Genomic DNA, 26,091 nt, shown 5'->3' on the forward strand with positions numbered 1-26,091 from the left:
ATAACACTAAGAATCTAGATTAGATGGAAAGGTTAAAACCAAGAATCTAACTTTTAGAAATAATACTTCGATGATGACCCCATTGAAATGATGATGATAGCATCACAATATATGATGATGCAATATTAAGGTTTGGGAAAGATGAAATTAGTAATGGATGAGTGCTTTGATCAATTTTCAAATGTACGACATCAACTTGAGAAGATGTTAATGTTGCTATCACATGGTTGCAAACTTTTCAAAGTGAAATGACATTTTAGCTTGTGAATTAGGTTTGGGTCAACAAGGCACATGGAAACAACAAAAGATAACGTGATGTCACATTGATACCACCACGTTGTAATATGTAGATGATATTTAGTGAAATGGCATTTAAGTGCACTTGGAAGGGAAAGTTTAATTCTATATCAAGTTTTAACAAGTGCAAAGTCACATTAAATTCAAAGCTTCTTGCAAGCAAAGGAAACTAAATTGTCATTCTTTAAAGTGCAGTTTAGCAATGGGTGAAACTTTCACAAAAAAGGTTCAACACAATTAATTAGTAACAAACATTAATAACGTTAAGTGCACCATCTCAACTAGTGTTACTTAGGATGCCTACACAAGTGAAGGTTTTTATGGAAATACCCAAAGCCAATGTTTAAAAAATATTAAAATACACGCTCAAATTAAAATTTCTAACAGAAAAATTTGAATTTGACACACTCCTCCAATATTCTTGAACTATAGATCACCGATTATTTACTTACCTCACAATATTCATGAATGAATTAAGAGTTGTTGGAAAACTCAACTAACATGCACTTGATGATTCCAAATCTATTGAGAAATAAAACACAGAAAAATCTTCTCCAAATACATTAAAGTCAATGAATATACTCTCCATTATAATACATAACTTTCAAAGAAATCAAATTCAAAAGCATCATTATCATCAATCATTTATCAAAAATTGACAACCAAAATTCCCAACTAATGTACAACTATAGTCTTATGAACAATTGCACTTTCATATATTCTAATAGAAAAGACCACTCCCTAGTGGTTCTTTAAAATTCCTAAACCATGTGTCCTACACCAATGCAAATCAATGTTTTAATGCCCACAATTCAAATTTCTTTGGATCACATGACAAGGCATGACGTGGTAAAGATTCTCCCAGTCAAATCCCATTCTAAATTCACAAAACATCATAATCTAACTTGAATCTCACTTAAAATAAAAATGAAAAATGAGAGAAAATGTCTCCATCATTTTATTTAGCCTAGAATTCAATGAACTTCAAGAGGGACCCACATCCTCCCTTTATAAGAGTAAATGAATCGATCATGGGACCCAATGTGTAAGATATTCTCTCAAATCCTCACCTTAAATTAAAAAAATCACCACTATTTTCATATTCTGAATATCTTTATTAAGTTTTTTTACAGTCTCAAATTTGTACTCTACGCAAGCACCTATGTTTTAGCTTTATAGAGTCGCCATTTATTTTTTAAATAATTATTATTTTTGAATAATAATAATTATTTTTACTGCGTTTAAAGGAAAAGAAACATCCAGAATCATTTAGTTGAAGAAAAATAATTACGAAAATTCAGCCCAGAGTGGCAGGGCGGAAAAAATAATGCTAAAGAAAAAGGTTCTCGTCTTCACAAGCAGCACAGCACAGCAGGCTTTATCTCTGCTGTATGTGTCAAAAAATTTGAAATCCTACAAACCCTATTGTAAATCATGTCATGGTAATGACGAAGAACTGAAAATGAATGTGTGTGGAAGATTTATGAGACTTGAAGATTTGAATGCGGAAGAAATTCAGTGAGAAGCCATTTTTTTTCAAGATTTTTGTTTTTGTTATATTACATTGAATCTACTCCAGCGACCCCACAGGTTATTCGGGGAGCAGACGTGATAGATCGGAGGGGAAGAGTTTATATTTTTTAGGTACAGCAGAAAGATGTGTACTTGTATTTGGATGCAGAACTCGGCTTGTGCCAACTGTTTGGTAAATTGTCGTGTAGATAAGGACTCGTTACCTCATTTTTGTTGGCTTAAATAGTCGCAGTTTTAGGTGCTGGTTTTGTGGCTTAAATGCTTGTATTATTTTATCTTTGGCCCGTTGGGATGCTGGTGATGGCTGGATCAATGACTCTGAGTGTTAGGGTTTACATTTGATGAGGACGAGGATTTGTTTTGAGGGTTTGTAGTAGGTAATGGCGAACTCGGTGCGCACGAGAGGGGGAGATAATGAGGATTTACATTTACAGGGGAAAAGTAGCAGCAGGCCGGGCCCGTGGCCGCCGAGAATGGAACCCTTGCCGCACGATAAGAGTCATAATCCTAAGGTGTTAAAAACCTGGGCTAAAAGAACAGGCTTTAAAAGCAATTTCTCTGGCGAGACTACGGCGAGTACTATCAGTGACGGTGATGGCACTAGTACAGACTTCAGCGGTGCTAGGCCGCCTCCACCGCCCCCTCCTCCCCCTGGGCGTAGTGTCGGCCGGAATGTGGATCTGGAGGTTGGGATGGGTCGTGCGAATGGCGGTGTCAAGGAAATTGAGAAGGTTAATGCTAATGGTGGCGCTGCTCATGCCAATGCTAATGGCAACGCCAATGCCAATGCCATCCCGGTTATTGCACCTCCGCCTGCCAGAGCCAAGAAGGGGTCCGATCTGGAGGCACCAAAGCCAACCCGGCCAGTGCAGAGAGAAATACCGGAAATTGATGTTATGTCGTCTCATTCACAGGATACAGAGGATGCTATGCTGTCCAGGCAGTCACATATGAAGTATGAGCTTAGAGATAACCCCGGATTAGGTCAGTTGGATGCTTTATTTATTTGCATTGCATTGATTTTTAACGTTGAGTTTGCTTGGATGCATTTGGGAAATAAAATTAAATTGAGAGGTAGTTTATTATGAACAACGAGCTCGGACATGCTGCAGAATACTTTAATTATGCTTATTCCAATTATTTGCATTGCATGCACTTTAGCTTTAAAATGGGTAAGGTACTCTTAGAAAACACAGCATTGAACGTCAATGAAGTCTGTCTGGAAGTATAAGCTCAGATAAATTTGAGATTAGGTCTATAATTTTCACTTCTGTCTACTGTGAAGCAGCGTCCAGGAAGTCTCAAGTAAAGTACGAAGTCACACAAATATCAGATTCTGTTTAATATTTTTAATTCATCATACCCCATTGCTTTAGAATTTATGCTAGGTTTATGAAAATATGTTATTGTGTGAAAATCAAAATTTGCTTGTTGTGAGAAAGATTTACAGTTCTCGAACCTTTTTCAACTGCATAACAATTTTTTGTTTTACAGAGCTTTGAGTATCTGCACTGAGTAGTGCAGGCGTCCTTTGTCAAATATGCTAGGGTTGAGGGTTATTTGGTGCTATAATGCTTGTTTTCAGACGCTTGCAGTTTCTTTGTTGCATGAGACAAAATTTTAATCATTATTTTTTAATTGTCTTGGAGAGCATTGATTATAACTCTGGTTCTCATTTGCTGCAACACTCTTGATGACATTATAGTCATTCCTTCATATAACACATTTTCAGATGTTAGTGCCTTTGATAACTATCATTTCTACCCTGTTCCTCTCTAGATGTGGCTCATTTGATCTTTATAGTAGTACACTCAGCACTTTGTATAAACAAGATCACTGGAACTTGCACCTGGCTGCATTAAATTCGTTCCAATATAGTATGAATGGGGCACTTCTGGATGGACTCAAAACCTGGTTGACATGATAGAAGATTGTCAATCGTACTGGGAAAACACACCTGCTTGTTATGCACTATTGGTTTTTGTTGGCTTTGGTATCATACTTCAAGGTTTGTGTTGTAAGCCTGTGCTCTAGTATACCTCATTTGATATTTGGTATAAATGGGTTGTATTTCTTAAAAATCAAACAGGCTTAACCTAGTAAGCTTGTTAGTCTTCCTGCATGTCCTTTTTAATGTCTGGTCTAGTCTGATGCGGATATATATAAATATAATAAAGTTGCCAGCATTTGCACACAGCCATTTCTGCTTCACATTTTCTTTGGGCAGGGTAGATGCAGCTTTATTGGAATTTGAAACTTTGCAAAATTAACTGGTGAATTGCACTGCAATGCCAACTCTTATACATTATTAGTTGATGTTCTTGACAGCAATATTTAATCCTGGATCCACATGATTTTTTTTGCAAGATATTGTTATGTAGCTCCGTAGTTCAAGGTCTTGGCGCATTACAATAGGCAATGCCTAATATGTTTCACTTTAAGTTAACTGATGAAAGGATTTACAAACAGTAGCAAATACACAAATAATTTCTATTCCAAAATAAACATTGATGTCACAGGCTTCCCAGATTGATGTTAACAAATTCCTTCTCCAAAAGAAATATTTATTTTCATCTGCTAGCTCTGATAATTTTTTAAAGAAATAAGTTACATCATTTTTGCCTTTCTGCTTCAGACAACTATATTCTCATGTCTTAACTGAAATTGTTTAACTTAATTTTTATGTTCTATTTTCAATCTGTATCCATATTATATCTGCCTGAAAAATAATCTATTATAAAACTAACAGTATTATATTTTAGTGTGCTCCCATTCGCTAACAGTTGTAGTAGATATATAAAGACTGATATGCAACTGCAAAATCAAGCATTTATTCAAAAAAACAATCATCCATGGGAAAACAACTGTGAGGCAAATATGATTTGCATCATATTGAAGGTTTGTTTTGGAGTATAAGTCTTCTCATATGATAGCTGATGGGTTAATTTACTACAAGTGCTTTTCATCCTGTAACCTAGAAACGTAAGGGACAACCCATCTTTGAAACCATAGTTGCAGAAGTTGACAGAACGCTGCAATTTATTGGGACTTGCCTCTGTAGCACTCTTTTATTGAAATAAACGGCCAACTAAAGAATGCATAAAAAATATGATATATTGTGAAAAAAGTCAGAGCACAGCCCAAGATTTGTGAATTTAATTTTTTAAAATATTTTCTGGTGCAGTTCTTTCATTTTGCTATAAATTTCAATGCATTGTTATATTTCTGAGTTCTTTAATGATAAAATCCCAACTTAATTGGAATTAAAAAATACTCAACTTTTGGTTTGCCATGTTATTTCCATGAATGATTTTTGCTACTATGTTTGAAGCAAACACAATTGACATGAAACCTTAACATTTTTTTCCAATAATATGCATTAATATCAATTTGTCAAGGAGACGGACCAAGTTTGTTTCAAATGGCTTAGGTTATAACAATGATATTCATAAGATAAATAGATGTTGACATCTTGATTCATATTGGTTTTAAAAGCTCAGTTATTTCATTAGAAAATATTGATGCTAGTGTGAATTTGTGATTGCAATACATCCATTCCATGTTTGTGAACTGCGCTATCCATGTTGGCCTTGCTTGCCAGTATTGTTAGGTTGATATTATGCTTTTGCTACTTATCAAGTTTATCCTACAAATAGATTTCTCTGAAGAACGCTTTGTCCAATGAAGACAGTAGTGCAGAAGTTCAGGATTATAACCTTGTTTTACTGTTGAAATTATCCTTGCCTTGTTCTAATAAAATTTTATAAAAATTCGTCAAGTATAATATTTAACTTTGTTAATTGAGTGTCCAAAGATCTGCTATAGTTGACAAATTCTCATTCCTTTTAGATTCCGATGAAGAGGGCATCAAACTGCAACATTGTTTATTGTTTAGATGGTGTCTTCATCTCACAGAAAACCACCAGAGGTTCTCTTACATAAACAGATGGATGATAATATATTCTGGACCAGTGGTCCATGACAGTGCATTGTCAGCAACCAGTTATCTTTCCAGACATTTCAGGTGTGTGGGGGCAAGCAGTGGGGCATGTCCATTTGATGTGGTACTTGGGGACATCGAGTGATGTGGAGTTATAGTAAAATTGTAAAATTAAAAAACAAAAGGAGGACATTTCAATGATATTATAACAATCATGCATTTGTTTTTACAATTTTACATTTGTATTCCATTGTTTCATACACTTTTCAATGGTCAATGTTCTGTTTCATAAATGTCGATAATAATTTGAATGCCACCTCTTTTAAAATGTTTAATGTTTTAATTATACAAGTGAAACTCAGAGAAACATGGTTTTAAATTCAAGCTGTCACATGGATGCTACATGCTATATAGCATCAATATAGGGTTCATTGAGAGGTTAAAAAGTAATTTAGCATTTTGATGGAATACTCCGAGAGATTGCATGAAGTTGTCAGATATTCAGATAAACATTCTTGAATGCCTTTTGTAGTCTTCTTTTTGTTGTTTAAGGTTGCAACTTACAATTTGTTCACACCTTCCAAATCAAATGGCATTGGCTGGCTTTAACAGAATAGAATCTTAATTTAAAAATGTTGAGATTTTTTGATAGTTGCTTCCTGTGCAAATTAGAATATGTATCCTTTGTCTCTTACCATTTGATTGACAATGCTATTTGCAGTCCCAATTTTCCTGTATGGAGTCCAGCATTACTTGTCAATAGCAGGTTCCCTTATTCTTATACCGTTAGTCCTTATACCAGCAATGGGTGGGAGTGATGTAAGTATTGTCATCTACTACACTGCTTTTTGATATTGAATGTTGTTATTTTTCCCTTGGTTAGTTAGTAGTTTGTATATGATAGAATATTGCTGATAATAGTTACATATCATGACAACAGGATGACACTGCAAGAGTGGTATCAACTGTGCTTTTGGTGTCTGGAGTGACAACTCTGCTGCATTCATTTTTTGGTTCAAGACTTCCACTAATCCAGGGAGGTTCATTTGTTTACTTGGCACCAGCTCTAGCTATTGTCAACTCTTCAGAATTTCTAGCTCTTAATAAACATGTAAGTTGATTAGTTTTCTGGACTCTACTTTTTGCATTAATTCACCTTGTGCCAGAGTCACAAGGTAATCTAATCTAAAATGTGGACTTTCCATTTGTAGTTTGATCAGCACAATGCCACAATCCAAATTTTTAAAAGCTTCTGAATTTTCAGAGTGTGCATGATTTTATGAGTCACAGTAGTTGTAAGTTTTGCAAATGGGTTAAGATTTGCAGTTTTTTAATCACGTGCGATTATGTTTGATCCCTGCATGCATGGAATAGAAATGAAGAAATGCATAACTTGAATAGACATATATTAAACAAGGCATATTTCGTCAGTACCAACTGGAATCATCTTGGATCCCTTCTAAATGAGTTCTCATATTTCTTTTACCCTGAAACAATATGATCATTTGTAATAGCTCCTGGTAAGAAAATAGAGAATAAAGATTGTTTTAAATTTTTAAAGGACATAGATATGCTTGTATGCTATGTGTAAGGCAGGAATATTATCAATTACAAGGAGCTATGAAATTTCTCAACTGGTACACAAAATGCATAATATATGTTATACACATCTTATAAATTCCATAAGGTTCTTTTGTTTTGCAAAAAATGTCTTTTATTGACAAATGAATAAAAGAACATAGCTTATAGGTGTTTCAATAATATACCCCACCAGCACTAAACCATAGTGGCTTGATCAATTCTCCTTTGTTAAACATATTAACTTAATTTATGCTCTACATATATTTTAATGATAATTAGAGGGAAATCACAAACCTTCCAGTGAAGATGTATTTTGTTTCTTGCAGAGATTTAAGCACACAATGAAGGAATTACAGGGAGCTATAATTATGGCTTCTACCTTTCAGATGATCTTGGGCTATACTGGATTGATGTCACTTCTACTCAGGTTCCTTTGATTCAATCCTTTTCAATGTTATTACAGAATTTATTCTATGTATTTATTTATGATGTTTCATGGGTGAGACTAATTAAAGCTCCATTCCACATGTTAGAAATACTGAATATCTGTTAGATACTGATTTAGACTATCACTTTGTGTTGGTCTCTAGTCATATTGACATGATTTTTGGCATGCGATTTGTAGATCAGATTGTGCGGATCAAAATAATACTTAACAGTTCATGTTACTAGCTTATTTGTGTGAAGCAAAGAAAATTGTAGCCAATGGCAAGGGAAATATTTACATAAACATATACAGAAACTGAGCAAAATAATACTTAATAGTTCATGTTGGTAGCATATTTATTTGAAGTAAATAAAACTGTAGACAAAGGCCAGGGAAAGTTTTCTTGTGAACACATCGAGAAAGTAAACTGTTCGTCTTTGTGGGTAATCTCTTATAGGTTGAAAAACTTTTGTTTCGTCGGGAAAAATCAAAATTGAAAATTATTTAAATAAAGGGGCATTGCCATATTAATCCTTGGTTCTCAGGTACAAGTATAATCAAAGACTTGAACACGACAATTGTCTGGTTCAATGTTGGAAATTGGGACAATTCTCCCATTTAGTATAATAGTAAAGAATGACCACCTTCCATTTTGTATAATAGTAAAGAAAGACCACCACAAGTTGTTTATCTCTACTACTACAAGTTATGTCTTCTTCACCTCTGATTTTCCTCTTTGGAAAACATTCATTCATGACACTATGTTGCCTGGTCTGCTATAACTATTTTGGCATCTTGATGACCATGATGGTCATTCTTAATTGCAAAGAATGGTAAAGGAATGTACATTTTCTTTTCTCCGATTTAATTCTGTATAGATCAGAACAAGAATTGCATTAGTTACACAAATGTAATATCAGCCTGGTTACCTTTATCACATAAATCTTAATATTGTTACACAGTAAATAATTACATTGATTTAAATTGTGAGTAACCTCTGGATACATGTTGTTCTGCTTTAACTATTTTGGCATCTTGATGACCATGATGGTCATTCTTATGTTGTTTCAATTGAAAAGATTGCTAAAGGAATGTACATTTTCTTTTCTCCAATTTAATTCCGTATAGATCAGAACAAGAATTGTGTTAGTTACACAAATGTAATATCAGCCTGGTTACCTTTATCACATAAATCTTAATATTGTTACAGAGTAAATAATAACATTGATTTAAATTGTGAGTGACCTCTGGATACATGTTGTATCTCATAATTAATTCATGCTTTGTATGGTAAGCATATGAGCTGATGCATCAACGATGCTATCATATCTGGGCTTCCTATGTTACACATAAACTTGTCTTGATAATTTTGTATATAAATTTAATTTTCTTTGTAATGCTTCTGGCACATATTGTCTAGATAATAGTTAATACCCTTGACACAAACTTCTTTATTGGTAATAATACATGCATATTGCAATTTTCACCTTTTTGGCCATTAATGGTTTGTGACAATTGAATATTTTAGCTGATTATGTGTTGGCTGTGCCTCTTTCTATCTTTACTATCTGGTTAATATTTAATATCAGCATCAGCTTATTTAGGAAGAGTGATTGCTTTCCATTTGCTGAATCATCAATCATGAATGCTATATGGGATTTACTCAGTGAAACACAGGGAATCACACTCCCTCCCAAACCTCGAAGTACCTGTCCCGAGATGTTTCCGCACCAGGTACTTGGATTACCCGAGTAGTCCCACCTCCGCCATTCCGCAACCATGCCGCTGCTAGGATGGGTACTTGAATTTCTATTTGAGTTTTGAATGTTACTATTGGCTTTGTGCTATGTTACTATGTTGGATGTTCAATAATTCTAGTTCGTGTTGCAATCTTTCTATGTTCAAGTATTTTAATTTGGTGTGTTATACGAAAACATAATTTCATAACTAGCATTTCAAGTTCTGCAGGTATAGTATACAACACCCCTCCCTAGCCTGTCCTAAAATTAAGGCCAATTGTCCCTTGTCCTAGAAACTTGTCCCGCCATCCCGGCATTCTGACGTACCCCAGTACTGATGTTACTCTGGATTTACTCATTTATATAATTTGTACCGTGCTGTTGAATAGGATTTGAAGTTATGTTTTTTTTTTCCTGTTTGGAATTTATTCAGATTATTGCAACCATAATCACCCATGAGATCCACCAAAACCAATCTCAAAGATTATCCTATAAAATCTTTCTGGTAACAGGATGTTGCTATCTGTCATATTTGATGTCAATCTGCAAAACTGGACTAAAACTTTTGACTGGCTTCCATAGGTTAATCATGTTCAGTAAATATTGACACTTGACACTCATGCTGGTTGCAGGCTAATAAATCCGGTAGTTGTTGCACCAACTGTGGCAGCAGTAGGCTTAGCATTCTTTAGCTATGGTTTTCCTCAAGCGGGTACCTGCATGGAAATTAGCATTCCCCAGATATTATTGGTTGTCCTTTTTGCTTTGGTAAGCAGTATCATCTTTTCATATGAAAGGAATCGAGGTTTATTGTTTATATTTTGTTGTTAATTTTGGTTTAGCCATTATTTTATAATAATTATATTTTAGCTCATTTTAATTCTTGTGTTGCTTGTATCAGTTGAAAGATTTAAAAAATCTGTAGAATCGCCTTACTATGTTTGAGCTTTAAATTTTCTTTGCAGTATTTACGCAAGATTTCTATTTTTGGACATCGAATATTTCAAGTTTATGCGGTAATATTCATAATTCTTTTCCCTTGATATTGAAATTGAGATATAGTTTACTGTTTATTTTATCACCTTGATAATTCTCTGCTTGTTTCTTGTTCTAAGCAATATATAAGTAAATTTTAAGCTGGGACTATCATTTTGTCACTTGTTTAATTATATACTACAATCTTGACTATCATTTATCCTCCAATATATAATTTTTCAATACAGATTCCACTTGGGCTTGGGATTACATGGGCATATGCTTTTCTTTTGACGGAGGCTGGAGCTTACAATTACAAGGGGTGTGATCCAAATGTACCTATTTCAAATATTGTTTCTGAAGCTTGTAGAAAGCATGTTTTCACGATGAATCATTGCCGTACAGATGCTTCAAAAGCATGGGAATCAGCTCCATGGGTTCGGATTCCATATCCATTTCAGTGGGGAACTCCAACCTTTCATTGGAGAACAGGAATCGTAATGTGTGCAGTATCTATAATTGCATCAGTGGATTCGGTAAGTGATTATAATTAAATGAAAAAAGTAGCCCGATAATTCTGTGTCTATGTAGGAGTCCAATTATTTGCATTTTTAATTGTTATTTTTCATCAATAGGAAAATGATGAAAGAGATGTGAATGAATTTATCATTTTTATATAGAAGCCCTTTCTTGTATCAACCATGGTCTCTTCCTGTCTAGATACAAATAAAAAGCCAAAAAAAATACTATTTTAATTTAAAACCGAAAGAATGAGTGCAATTAGAATAGTATACAATAATATTTTAGAATAGCCATTGAGTGTACAAGGTTATATCATATTCAAGCTTATACTTCAAAGCAAGACGAATAAACTGTAAAACTGGTTGAAACTCTGAAAGTAAAGCTGAATTACTAAATTATATATGTCTGGTATTTTACAAAATAGATTTGTAGTTTCAAACTTGCAACAGTAAGGTTAAAATCCAGCTTGAAAATGTTTATTAACACAGAAAGCTGTCATTCACCTGAAATCCAAAAATTAGAAAAGTCATTATAGAAAAAAATTGAAATCTGGCAAATTTTGTTATGATCTAAAAAATTGTTTGAAATCATACTAAAATTTGCTTGTACTGGCTTTCCCAAAGGCATTTTTTTTTCTGAATAGTAACTGCAAAGTTTTTATAGCTTTTTCCTCTATATGGGTTGTTTCACAATCCACCTTGACTCACAGTCTTCTACCATTACCAGAGAAAGGGCAGCTTAGATATTGAGGTTACCGCCAATTCATAATTCTTTTGATACTGCCATCTTCTCGTCCCTTGCTGCTTTCTACTATTCCCATGCTGCAATGCTGCCATTAAATGTTAAAATTAAAAAAAAAAAATTTGACACAGAAATATAGTTGTAAATGAAAATAAACTTTAGTTATGGGTTAACCCAGGCTAATTAAATAATTTCTATCAATTTAGCATAGATCAGCTAAAGTTAACAATTGAAAGTGGGGTATAGTAATCTGATAATTGCAAAAGCTATTTCGGATAGTAAATATGATGAAGGGTGGCACCTAGCTCTGGGACTGAAGAATGATAGACTTTAAATAATATCATGAAGTATTTCATGCTTTTGCTCTGAAATGCTATCTATCTGTGGATTTGTGCTTGATCTCTTCTCTGTCAGAGGTCAAATTAATGGGCCTGAGGAAATAAGTGGTTGTGCATTTGCCTTCAAATTCCTACTCAAATCTGCACACAGTGGAAGTCTGCTCTGAGATTTGCCAGATGGATATTTATTTTCTCTGTTGTTAGTGCTGATCCGAGAGCTGGTGCTAGCTAACAATACCTTGATGGGTCTGTCATTGTGTCATGCACAAAAAGGTTTTCCTTTGTTAACCCTCAGAAATGTTTACAAGTTTGAAAGATATCAATCAAGCCTCCTGAGATGATGCATGCAGATTTTACATTCCTTTTTGATGGGGCTGTCATTTTGTCACAAGCAAAAAGGTTTTCCTATGTTAACCCTCAGAAATGTTTACAAGTTTGAAAGATAGCAATCAAGCCTCCTGAGATGATGCATGCAGATTCTACATTCCTTTGAATGCTCTAGAATGTGAGGACTTCAATAAATGAGAGATGTGGAATGGATGCAATTAATTGCCATAAATGCTAGCACATAGCACTAAATTTGACAAATTGTGTGCTTTGTGTTAGTCTGAATGAGGATATATGCTATGTAGTCATTAGTTGGAACCTATTTGCATTTTAAGTTTACTTAGGAGTTAAGTAATCCTTAATCCTAGGTGTTATTTATAGAAGATAGTTATAACAGGGACATGTTCCATTATTTACTTTTAGTCACTTAGTATTTAATATTTGCATCATGCATTTAATTATCAAGATGGTTGTCTCATTGCATAGGATTAACACACACCTTACACCTTGCCTATATAAGCAAGGCCACTTGTCCATTTGTATTCATATTCAAGCATTATTCAATCTATACATCATGATGCAAGTTATTTTGCCATGCTCTTTTGTGGAAGTTATTTTGTTCTAGCAGGGATTCTTGGGGGTGTTGAGGAGTCACCTATCTACTCCTACGCTTTGTTGGCCTAGGGTGGGAAAATAAAGTGGGTAAGTTGGCCAAATGGACTATTGAAATTTAGAAACGAAAGGGTTGACCTTTACGAAAATGGCCTTGGATGGGCAAACATTTTGGTCTGTTTGGCTAATGGCTGTATTAGCCTCATGGATAAATATGACAAATGCTTAGATAAGGCAAATCAATAGGAGTGCATGCAATCAAGGATAAGATAGTAGTGAAGTGCATTCGATTGTGTGTGTATATGGATGTACCATTGCTAGATTGGATGGGGAAATGAGCCTGACATCATGAAAGATTGCACCGTTTGTTGAAATGCACATGTATTAAAATGTTACCTCAAGCTGGGCACAAAACTAAGCATGAAATGGCATGGATATATGAATTGCACGATTGATGTTTTAACATTTAGATAATATATATTAATATAGTATAATTTATATTGAATTCTAGTTTTAAGTATTAATATTTTTCGTAAGATTTTTATTATAAATTTAAGACTAAATATGAATATTGAATGTTTATAAAATTGTTACTAGTAATAGAAGTATAAATTTATAATTATAAATAACGATGCTTCTAGTTATATTTGTTGTTTATTTTGTTGATTGAATAACATAAACATCAATATTTTTAATGCATTGTTTACTATCACCATTGTCATATTTTATATTTTTCGATATAAAAAATAATACAAAATGCACATATATTCTTCAAATTTAATAGCGATCTTTCCATTTTTTGTTAGCTAACAAAATTTGTTCCAAATCTTTTCTCATCAAATTCTAACACAAATGCAAGCCTTGTGAGTTCATTAATTAGAGCATGTAAATTCATTTGGTTTTCAGCTTTTATGGTTAATTTCTAGTTTGGTGATGTTTTATAAACTTTATTTCACTGGTACCACTCGATCAGAAATTATAGGCAAGTAATCTTCTCAAGAATAATTCAATTTAGTCTTGGTCATTCCTGGCAACGACATTGGTTATTTATAATTAACACAAATAACGATGCTTCTTCTAGTTATATTTGTTGTTTATTTTGTTGATTGAATAACATAAACATCAATATTTTTAATGCATTGTTTACTATCACCATTGTCATATTTTATATTTTTCGATATAAAAAATAATACAAAATGCACATATATTCTTCAAATTTAATAGCAATCTTTCCATTTTTTGTCAGCTAACAAAATTTGTTCCAAATCTTTTCTCATCAAATTCTAACACAAATGCAAGCCTTGTGAGTTCATTAATTAGAGCATGTAAATTCATTTGGTTTTCAGCTTTTATGGTTAATTTCTAGTGTGGTGATGTTTTATAAACTTTATTTCACTCGTACCACTCGATCAGAAATTATAGGCAAGTAATCTTCTCAAGAATAATTCAATTTAGTCTTTGTCATTCCTGGCAACGACATTGGTTGTTGGAATCGAGTTTATGTAAATGTTGATCAAATTGTGCCAACAACCTAACATACATATTTCTTAAGTTTTATTAAGGATCTTCGAAGTGCTTGCTAATACATATCCCAATTGGCCTACACTATCACTTATATTCATAGTGATTGATATTAAATCAAAGTGGTCTTTTTCTTTTACAAGATATGTGAAATCAAAGTGACTGCCAAAAAGCTATTAGCATACAATTTTCTCCAGTCTTATTGTGAATCTACCAATGATTGTTAATGCAAATTCCTGTCGGTTGACTATTGTTGAGTTTTGTAGCTACAATAGAGATCTACTTGTGTTGCCTTTCGAGTTTTTGGATGTGATGATGTTCTAAAAATGACCCCGAGCGCAAGCATGACCCCGACCTCAACCATTTCCCGCAACAACCACTCTGAATGCGTGACTGGTCCATGGCTTCTCCGATCACTACTTCGGTTGTATCAGGCTGGGCATTTATCATTCTATATTGTTTGTTGTGTTGGCTCTGGACTCCATTCTCTTCTTCGCATGGGGTTTTTTTTTTTTTGTTGCCTGTCCTCGGATCTCTCTCTCCGTTCGTTCCTTGGTTCTTCTCCTCCATTATTTCTTCTCTCTTCTTTGTGGGCGACCTCGTCTTCTTGCGGTTGTATATTTGACTCTCGATTATTCCGTAGTCTGTCTTTGTTTCGACTGTGCTTGACCTCTGCAGGTACTGTTGACAGGTCTGTCTTTGAATCGGTGGTTCTTGACCTTTGCATTTTCTATTGATAGGTGTCTCTGCATCGTTCGAATCTTCACATCGCTCGGGGATAAGCTTTTTGCCAACTCGAGTGTAATTTGTTTGGTTGCAGTTCAAATATGACTGCTGTTGGAGATACATGCCCATCGCAAAACAAACCTCTGACCTACTAGAGGCTCTGCGATCGGATTACTAAACTAGAAACGAACAATCAACAACTGAGAGAACAAATACTCTCATTGATTGAGACAATTACGGAACTCAAATTTATCATAGGTTCAAACACTTATTAGATTAAAGGATTTTTTGATACTTTCAGCTCCGAGATTGCAGGTTTAAAAACCCATCTTGAATCCATAATCGAGCAACTTGATGGGTTAGATATCGTCAAAGAACAACAATTGGAAATTGCGACTAAATACTCTTCTCTAATTTTTGAAACTGAACAGAAAGTGAAACGTGGGCCTCTCTCTGCAATAACACAACTGCTACTGTGCCTATAGCGAGTTTGGATAAGATGTTTTAGGTGAAGACAGAGGATGAGCGTGTGAGACATGCTCGTGAGTTCAACCAGTGGGTATGAGGTCTCCCTCCCACTTTTGACCCTCTCTCTGCTAGATGCTCTTTCCTTATTGATCAGCTTGGTGTCTCTGACATCATACTGGATTGGCCAAGGAGAAACCCTCTTCATCTGATTTCTCAGTTGTTCTGACAAGCTTTGTGCTCTTAGAGCGAAGAGGAAGTTGTTCTCTCCCCTCGAAGATTTCTTGATGAAGATCTACGAAGGCATAGGTTGTAAAGTTGAAACATGCTAGGGGTCTTCTGGAGAAGGGCCCCCCCTCACCAACCCCAAGTGGATGGGAAGCGAGATAGGTCCCCAAGACGAAATGATGGTCTCGCTAGTAGTCTGACAAGAGGGAGCCCGCCACTTGTTCTCTTCTTGTTAACTGCTAGAACGGTAATGGTATGTTTTGGTCATTGCCTGGTCTTTTCCATGATATGGTGGGGTCCGTTGATATCCTGGTCATCATTGAGACTCACAAGAGCCTCGTGCGTCCTCTTCTGGGATATGTAGGTTATAAGTTTGTAGAGAGGAGGTTCGTGCTTCCAGTGGGGTCCGCGGATCTAGGTGTGTGGCTTGCTTGATTAGAGATGATATTTTTAGTTCTACCTCTATAGTTCACTCGGACACATATGCTTAATTCCTGTGGGTCTGTATTGGCCGTAGGAATCATCGTTAGAGAGATATCTTCATTGATGTGTGTTATTTCCCGCCGACTTCTTCTCCTTATGCCATTCACGTTATCGAGGACGGGGACCCATTTGTTGACCTTTATGAGTTTGTCTCTTAGTTTGCAGCTTTGGGGGGCATCATCATTCTCGGGGATTTCAATGCACGGACCAGAGAGCTCTAGACTCCTCTATATGACCGTTGTTCTGATTCAATCTACTCTTCAGAGATAGATTTGACCTGTGTGGGACTTTAATGTACTTCAAATGATGTTCTTGGGCTGATTTCCTATTATGGTTGCCACCTACTTCAATGAATCTTCAGGTCTGATGATTTTGAATGGTCTCTCATGCTTTCTGGGTTCCGACTTCTTTACTTGCTGGTCTCACAATGGGGTTGCGGGCATTGTGGACTCTGCCCTCACCTTTTCTTCCTTCATTCCCTCCATTCATAGCTTTACCATCTCACTCCTCCCCTTAGTTGACCATGCTCTCCTCAGTATTGCTCTTCGCTTTTCTCCCCACTCGTCGCCTTCTCTCTCTTCTTTCCAGCCTCCTCACCTCTTGTTTGTCGTTACCCGCCCCTCTGCTAGTTGTTGATGTGTGTTTTATGACTCACCAAACAGTAGAACAAAATACTGAAATATCTTATCCTTTCTTGAATAAAGTCTTGTGTATGCTAAGATTGCTAGAAGATCATACAATGACTTAAAGGTTCCTTTAATGCCAGGTCTTGACTGTGGATAAGATCGGTGGTTGATGTGATTTGCTGATGATCTCAAGGGGCCTTACGTGTTTATTTAGATTCATTTCAAGTCATATTGGATGTGGGAGCTATCTTAAGGTTTTGCAATGAAGTACTTTTTGGAGTTTTCACAAAATATGCAAAAATTCAATAAGACAGGGTTCAGGAATTCTATTCTAATCCTAAGGGTAATGATAACAACAAATAGTACTCTAGTGGACAAATTCCTCAATTTACTGAATTCTGCTTCGCCAAGTTATACTACAACCAAGCGTGAACTGGTGCAATCTTCAAGGGTTATGCTAGAGATTTTCATATCACCGCATACACCATTATAAAGAACAATGTATACAAATGATAGAAGTTGAGCATATGCATGAAAGGGGTTCAGGCTAACTTTGCACAACGAGTTAGAATCACTAAAACGTCAAAAGTATGAACCAAAGGAATTCATCAATACACCATCATATTCTTCATTGCAATCAGCACACATTAACTAGGCTAAACTTAATCTAATTGAAGAAATTTAGGAGAACAAGCAAGCACTAAGACACGTCAAGTATTCACCAAACTCCAATGAAAACTTTATTATCTTAGTAGGTCATAGCAACAATCTCATAAAAATCTCCCTTTTACAAATGAGAAATGAGGCCTTTATATAGGTCCTCAATTACAATAGGTGGCCCGGATGATCACAATAACCAATGGCCAAGATTGTGCCTCATCGGCCCTAATTAGGGTTAGGGCAAAGGAAAGGAATCTACATCAATGCAACAAGGAATCCATTACTGTAGTGGGTAATAAATGCCCACTATGCATGCTCGTTTAGGAAGGAGTGGGGTGCAATAAATATCCACCATGCATGTCCATTACTCAATAAATGCTCAGTCTTCCTTGAATAAATTATTCTTGATTCCATTCTCTGAATGCATAGAAGTTTGACTTGGAGACCTCAGTTCTTCATCAAAGATAATTGGATGCCATGAAATGATGATGGAGGCCACGTAAGCTCGAGTCTTTTCCAACTGCATCATTTTAACTAAGATCCAACTTTGACTGACTTTTCTGAAAATCTCTCTTCGAACATTCCCGTCTTCCATGTACTTGCTTGCAAATTTATCTCCCTAAAATAGATTGGAATCCCTTGCTGATGATTATGTTACTCTGGAATTTCTTCATATTGAACTTCCTTCGCCATGTTCTTGGATTTTTGGATTTGAACTTTGATCTTTGAACCTTGAATGTCTGGGACTGGATCACTTAGTACTTTGATCTTGGTGCTAGAATTTTGGATTTGAGCGTCTTTCTTGAATTTCTAGAACTAGAGCTTTCTACTCCTTTTTCTTGAAATGCTTTCAATTCACTGTTATGCCTTTTCTTACATTTTGAAGAATTCCCCCTTTTTTAATCATCATCAATCATTTTTCTAGTCTTGGGTACACACTTGAAGAGGGTGAAATTCAAGATCTGGAGGAGAAATTTCGAGCACTTAATCCTTTTTCATTTTTCCATGAAGGAGAAAGTTTCCAACACTTCGCCGTTTATTCTTCCATGAAGGAGGAATTGCCAACACTTAGCCAGTTTTTCTTCCATGAAGGAGAAACTTCCAACACTAGCATTTTTTCTTCCATGAAGGAGAAATTTCTAACACTTCGCCATTTTTGCTTCTATGAAGGACAAATCTCCAACACTTAGCCATTTTTTGCTTCCATGAAGGAGAAGTTTCCAACACTTAGCCATTTTTGCTTCCATGATTTCTAATTCTCTTGCTCGTGGAAATTTTGAGTGGTCATGGATTTTGTCCATGATGGAAGAATTCCGCAACAACCATTTTTCTCCAAGGTGGGATTTTTTGAGTGATCGTGGATTTTCTCCATGATGGAAGAATTTCGCAACAACCATTTTTCTCCAAGGCGGGACTTTTTGAGAGATTGTGGATTTTGTCCATGATGGAAGAATTCCGCAACAACCATTTTTCTCCAAGGCTGGATTTTTTGAGAGATCGTGGATTTTGTCCATGATGGAAGAATTCCGCAACAACCATTTTTCTCCAAGGCTGGATTTTTTGAGAGATCGTGGATTTTGTCCATGATGGAAGAATTCTGCAACAACCATTTTTCTCCAAGGCTGGGTTTTTTGAGAGATCGTGAATTTTGTCCATGATGAAAGAATTCCGCAACAACCATTTTTCTCCAAGGCTGGATTTTTTGAGAGATTGTGGATTTTGTCCATGATGGAAGAATTCCGCAACAACCATTTTTCTCCAAGGCAGGGTTTTTGAGTGATCTTGGATTTTGTCCATGATGGAAGAATTCCGCAACAACCATTTTTCTTGTTATTTTCATGCCTTTCTACTTTTGGATATTTCATGGGTTATTCCAGACTTAACCATTTTTTTTCTTGATTGACTGTCGTGCTTGCTCATTCTTTTGGATATAGACACATGTACCCTATTGGCTCTTTATCAACCATAGCTCACTTGTTGCAGAAATAGACCTGCCAAAAATAGACATTCTAAAAATAGTAAGTTGTCTCAAAGTCAAAATAAGGCCAATCTGAGAGGTAGTGAAATTTACTAAAAATAGACTTACTAAAAATAGACTTTCTAAAAATAGTAAGTTGTCCCAAAGTCAAAATAAGGCCAATTTGAGAGGCAGTGAAATTTACTAAAAATAGACTTTCTAAAAATAGTAAGTTGTCCCAAAGTCAAAATAAGGCCAATCTGAGAGGCAGTGATTTACTAAAAATAGACTTACTAACAATAGTAAGTCAAGACATTCAATTCTCAAACAAGCAAATAATTTCCATTCTCAGAGCCACATGGACAACACTTTCCACATTTGGCCAATTTTACCAATTCTCATTTGAAAGAGGGAACTTTAGAAGATTGAGCCCAATACTACCAAGAACTAAAGCCAAAAGGACAAGACCAAGAGACAAAAGGGGGCCCCCCATTTGCAATGGGGCAATGGTGTGAAAAGCCCACAACACTAGTCTCTGCTTCCTTGACGGTGAAGTGAGCGCTTTTCCTCCCATCTTTGGAGTCTCCTTAACCTTGCTTGTTTTAGTGACTCTTGTGAGGCCTCCTCCATGTTTGATTTACTTGCTGCTACCATTTGGGAGTCATCTCTCCTCTCCATCCCTTACCGCTCTTTGCTCTTCCTTAGAACCAAATGTCGTAACACTTGCCCTATAAACCAATGGTTTGATGCTGACTGCAAATCCTTTCATCGCTCAATGTGTTTTGCTTTTGAGGCCCATTCCCCTGCATATGCTCGCATGCGTTCCTCCTCTTACCTCCGTTTTCTTCACTCTAAGAAACGGTCCTTTGTTGCGTCTTAGTGTAAGTCCTTATGCTCCATGCTTATCTGCAATTCCCAGCTCTTTTGGTGCACCTTGTTCCCCCCACCCTCCACCCTTGACTTTCGCTCCCTAACCTTTCACACAATTGCTCTTTATGACATTCCTAGCCAGCCATCTATCCACCTCATTCTGCCTCCTTATTGTCACTTGTTCACCCCCTCCAACATTTATGAGGCCATTAGGTCCAGGAGATGTAGTAGAGAAGCTAATGAGGAGGGGTTCCAGGCTGAACTTTTCAAGTTTGGTGCCTCGTTCCTTGGCTCCTACCTTCCTATACTCTTTAATACAGTGGTTTGTACTGGTTTCTCTAATCCTTGGTCAAGGCATTTGATTTATCTGATTCATAAGATTGGGCTTGTTTCCGACCCCGACAATGACAAGACCATCATGATTGGGCATACATTTGCCAAATTTTATGCTAGAGCCCTGAATGCTATGTTATCCAGAGAGCTTGACAGGAGAGGTTGCAAAGCTAGAGGGCAGGTCAGTTTTCGGGCTGAAGACCAGACCATGGATTACATTTTGACACTGTGGGCTATTATTGAGGAGGCTAGACACCGATCAATGAAAGTTTACCACTGTTTTGTAGATTTTCGCAAGGCTTTTGATTTCGTTCCTAGGGTGTCTCTATTCTAGAAACTTCATGAGATTGGGATTTTTGAGATGCTGTTAACTACTATTATGAGGCTGTACGGAACTGTGGTGGGTAGATTCAAGACTCCTGAGGGCTTTTTAGATTCGATCCATAGCACCATTGCGGTGAAGCAGGGCTGCCCTCTCTCCCCCACTTTGCTTGGTTTGTATACTGATGAGCTTGAGGACTTCCTTAAGATCTCCTCGCTTCTTGGTGATGGGTGTTACTTACATTAGGCCTTGATCTCCATCCTCCTTTTTGCAGACGATGTGGTTCTTTTATCTTCTTCTCTGGAGGGTCTGCAGAGGCTCCTTGTTAATTTGGCTTCCTTTTGTGACCAGCGACAGCCTGTGGTCAACCTAGGTAAGACTCGGGTTATGGTATTTAATTGCTTAAAGACCTCTCACCTTCATTTCTTCCTTTAGGGACACGAGATTGAGATTACTTCTTCATATATGTACCTCGGAGTGAAGTTTTCTAGACCTCGCTTCAGTATGAGACAGACCATCCAATATAGAGTCAGTAAAGGCATGAGATCCCTTGCTATGCTCGAGAGATAGTGCTTCAGACATCATTTTCAGGACACTTCGTCCAAGCGATCCCTCCTAGATTCTCTGGTGCGACCGACTGTTCTTTACAGCTTCGTGGTTTGGGGGCCTTCTCTTTTGGGCTCAGATTGAACCTTGATTGAGCGCGTGCAAACTTTGCTTTTGCAACGTATCGTTAGATGCCACAGGCACACCCATCATAGTATTATATTAGCTGAGTTTGGTGCTCATCCCTTCAAACTTGCGGCCATATTCAACTTGATCTTGCTCCTTCATCGTCTCCGTGGGTTTGCAGATTTGACTGGTGATTGATCTAAATACTCCTATCTGGCCTATTGCTCCTCTGTTACGACTGTAATCTCCGATACTAGTACTAGAGCTTGCTACTGGTATGCTCAGGTAACCTCTCTGTTGAGTTCGATTGGGATTGATATTGATCGCTTCCCTCCATATCAATTCTCGTTGGATGCCCTTGTTCACCTCCTCCACTTGCGTCAGGAGTTGAACGAAGCATGTCAGACTTGATATCTATAGACAGTACAGTACTACTACGAAGAGTAATCCTCCTAGAGCTTTACATTCGAGGATGGCCTTCTATGCTGAGCACTTTTTGGAGATCTATGATGGGGTTATTGTTCGTCCTAGTTGCCTATATTGACGTTGGTGTCATGCCCTACAAATCTCTTTGGGCTCCTTCAGAGTTGGTTCTCATTGTCTTCGGGCCTGGACCGACCATCATATGGATAGAGATGACTAGATCTGTCAGCTGTGTACTTTAGCTGAGGTCGAGACAGAGACAAACTTTATTTTCCATTGACCTATCTTCTATTAGATCAGAGGGAGATTTCATTGCCTATTCCATGATTGTTTCTCTCTTTCAGCATTCTTCAGTTACATTGATCAGCAATGTTTCGCACTTTACTTTCAGGAAGCCACCCTGCTCCGCGATAGTATTTTGCACTCACCACTTCCTCATTGTCATACATCTGATCAGCTCATTAGTGCCTTTTTTCTCACCCCTGTCTTTGTCACGGGGTGTGAAAAGGCCGTCCATTACTACCACCATCGGTCACTCCAAGTCTGTGAGATCCCGCAATAGTTTTTCCCGATAGGGACACTCCTCCAACAGCTCTCAAAGACAGTTCAAGGTTCATTAGCAGTTATATCCTTCTGTGACCAATTTCTTTATGCCAACGAAGGATCCCTAATCCTTTCCTTGACACTTCTCTTCTCTTCTTGTTTCTTGCTTGCTTTTCTCGGACACTGTTTGGTGCTCCTACTTCTCTCTGTTATCTTGTTGTAAGCTCTCAGTCCCATAGACTCTTTTGTGGTCTTTTGTTGGACATTAATAAAATTATCTTATCTTATCTCCATTGCTGCAGTATATCTTCTCCAGAGTTTTTCATTATTCTCCAAGTCTTGAATGCTTTGTATTTCTGGACATTTCTGTTCGAAATTTATATATATGCTAATATGTTTCTCTAGCTTTGGCAAATTCCACTTATGTTCAAACTTCACAAATATCATTTCTGGTCTTTTCTATTGGCGTCATCGGATCTTATGCTCCATATTGTAGATGCTGAATAATTGATGACTTGGCATTTTTTAACAGTGGAATATATATTTATTTATCTACGGTTCAAGTTGTGTCATCATGTCTCTTGATGTTTCTATTTCCATCATGTCAATTCCTTTCCTTCAGATTGTAGTTGCATCTTATATTGCCCACGATGGAAGTTTGTGTTCTTCACTTGACTCTGTGGGCGAATATTATTATTATTTTGCTTTCCCGCTGTCGTCTTGGCATGCTATTGTTACGGCAGCGATCTTGGTCATTCAAGAAGATTAATATGATTAGAAGTGGGTTCAGTTTTTTCGGTATGATTAAAGTGTTATGTGCGTCGGGCCTTTATGAGAGCTAAGTCGGCACGTTTGAGATTTTTTTAATAAATTCTGTCATTGTAGATATCAAATGTTGTTGATTTCTGAAGATTCTGTAGTGTTGTTATTAATGGTGTATGAGCGTTCTATATTAGTCTCCAAATTTAATATGTTCATCTATGTGTAGAAAAGACAATGTTCAGAGAAGTTATGTTTGAATGTATCAAGTCTTACTTCAGCAAAATATTGTATCAAATCTCTGATCCGTGTATGGTCACTGAGTTTTGAAGAACTTGACAGGAGCAGAGACATTGTAGTCAGTTTTGAAGATTTCAATAAAAGAATTTTTTTTGGTGGGCTGGGTTGTTTCCCTTGCTGAGGAGGGTTTTTCCCAGGATGATTGCATTGTTCTTTTGATTATTTTGCATTGAATTTGTTTCATATCTAGTTATATAATATCTTGTTCAAATTTAACAACTATATCTAATTATATCATTTCTGGTTTAAATTTAACAACTATAATATAAGCTATTAAGCATTCTGTAAAACTAGGACCTGACACATGATTATCGAATCAGATAATATCATTCATAATCTACATTATTTTGTTTAGCCCATCTCTAAGATTTAAAGATAACTAGTTTCCCTGCAGTATTAGTTTTAGATTGCAACAAAATATTGTGATTCGTCTTTTAGTATCTTTTTCCATAGCGGGCATTGAAAAATTCCTTAAATACCTTATTGGTCTGATAAATTGACAGTTATTGGAATCTCATGTTAATGGGATTGCAAGCAAATTGGGCTTAACCTTGGAGAAAATTCTGTGGTTAATTGCACTTGAGCTGGAGTAGTACTGGGATGGGTGACATCCTTGGAAGTCCCAGTGCTTCACCTCTGTGAGTATCACCTAGATACAATGAATGCTAAGTATTCCATTTATTCTCATGAGAGATGAGTTCTTGGGAACCACTACTCCTGAAACACAGGTCAATGAGTTTAACTAAAAAAGATACATAGCCTAATCCTGAGAGCAATACCACAATTTGAGTTGCTGTGAAAATCTCTCCTACTTATAAATAAAAACCATATTTTTTCTCAAGTAAATCAGAGAATTTGCAGCAGTTTTTGACCTAACCTCAACTCTAACCTAAATACCACATTTTCCTTTTTCTTGGTTTTATCCCCCTAAATAGCGTAATGGTCACATTCAAATAATTTGTTTACTAATGTATCATTGAAAAATCATATTTTGATTTGATAAAATATATTGTTAAATCTTAGGACTACAGTGTGTCCATCTTAATACCTTAAGCTAGTTCTTAACTTCTTACACTCTGTTTGGACTTAGGTTGGATCTTATCATGCAACCTCACTTTTAGTTGCAAGGGCTCCACCACCTGGTGTCGTGAGCAGAGGAATTGGCTTAGAAGGTGTAACTAGCATCTTGGCAGGACTTTGGGGCACTGGTACAGGTGCAAATACTCTTACTGAGAATGTTCACACCATTGCGGTGACAAAGATGGGGAGCAGGAGAGCTGTGCAGCTTGGCGCTGGATTGTTAATTTTCATATCCCTTGTTGGTATGAAGATTTTTGTTTTCTTATTTCCCAGGTTTTTGATCTTATGATAAGAATTGCGGTTTGCCTGGTTTGTATGATTGAGCCCCAGTGATATTTGTTTTATTTTTTATTCCTTTTCAAATTGTTATATGTTAAAAAGGCATCCTTACCCTTCTATTCCCTGGCAGTCATATTGATTATTATTTTGGTTTTGTCTACCTAGAAAAAGATATAAGGTGTCTTTAAATTATAGCTTTAATAAATTGCAAACATCTCTGTGTATGCAACTCATTGCTTTAATGAATCACATACATCTGTAAATGGCTTCTACGTGTTCCTGATTTCATTTCTAAAGTGTCTATTAATTAACATTTTCCTCATTTTTGTTCAGTGCTGTTCAATTTATTTCTTGCAATATTAGGAATTCAAATCTCAAGTATTTATTTGTTTGGCAGGTAAAGTGGGAGCCATTTTAGCTTCAATCCCAAAGGCCATTGTTGCCGCTCTTCTATGTTTTATGTGGGCAATGCTTGCAGCACTGGGTCTGTCCAATTTAAGATACAGTGAAACAGGGAGCTCTAGAAATGTTCTTATTGTGGGCCTTTCTTTATTCTTTTCTCTATCTGTACCTGCATATTTTCAGGGCTATGGAGTCTCACCAGCTGCAAATTCTCCTGTCCCAAGTTACTTTCTGCCTTATATAGTGGCTTCACATGGGCCTTTTCGAACTGGCAATAGTGGAGTGAGTATTCCATTTATTTTTCTATTATTTTCAAATGTCCTGTTTACTAGCAAGGCAGTGATGATATTTTATTTACAAAGGATAGACTTGTGCATGTAAGTTACATTGAAAGTGGAAGCAAATACGAG

General features: G+C 36.4%; 1 protein-coding gene across 1 annotated transcript in view; it reads left to right on the forward strand.

Moving 5' to 3' along the window:
* Positions 1-1,398: 1,398 nt before the first annotated feature.
* LOC149538155 (nucleobase-ascorbate transporter 12-like) overlaps positions 1,399-26,091 on the forward strand; it is a 37,765-nt gene continuing 13,072 nt past the window's right edge. Inside the window, exons 1-9 of the mRNA XM_089799544.1 lie at positions 1,399-2,814; positions 6,492-6,589; positions 6,711-6,881; positions 7,678-7,778; positions 10,150-10,285; positions 10,483-10,533; positions 10,741-11,028; positions 25,011-25,242; positions 25,677-25,963. Coding sequence (XP_089655670.1) covers positions 2,211-2,814; positions 6,492-6,589; positions 6,711-6,881; positions 7,678-7,778; positions 10,150-10,285; positions 10,483-10,533; positions 10,741-11,028; positions 25,011-25,242; positions 25,677-25,963 — 1,968 coding nt within the window. The 5' untranslated portion in view covers positions 1,399-2,210. The remainder of the gene's footprint in view (positions 2,815-6,491; positions 6,590-6,710; positions 6,882-7,677; positions 7,779-10,149; positions 10,286-10,482; positions 10,534-10,740; positions 11,029-25,010; positions 25,243-25,676; positions 25,964-26,091) is intronic.

The sequence above is a fragment of the Cupressus sempervirens genome, chromosome 9 (genome assembly GCF_028749045.1).
Source record: "Cupressus sempervirens isolate cs-2001-9-10 chromosome 9, ASM2874904v1, whole genome shotgun sequence".
NCBI lineage: Eukaryota > Viridiplantae > Streptophyta > Pinopsida > Cupressales > Cupressaceae > Cupressus > Cupressus sempervirens.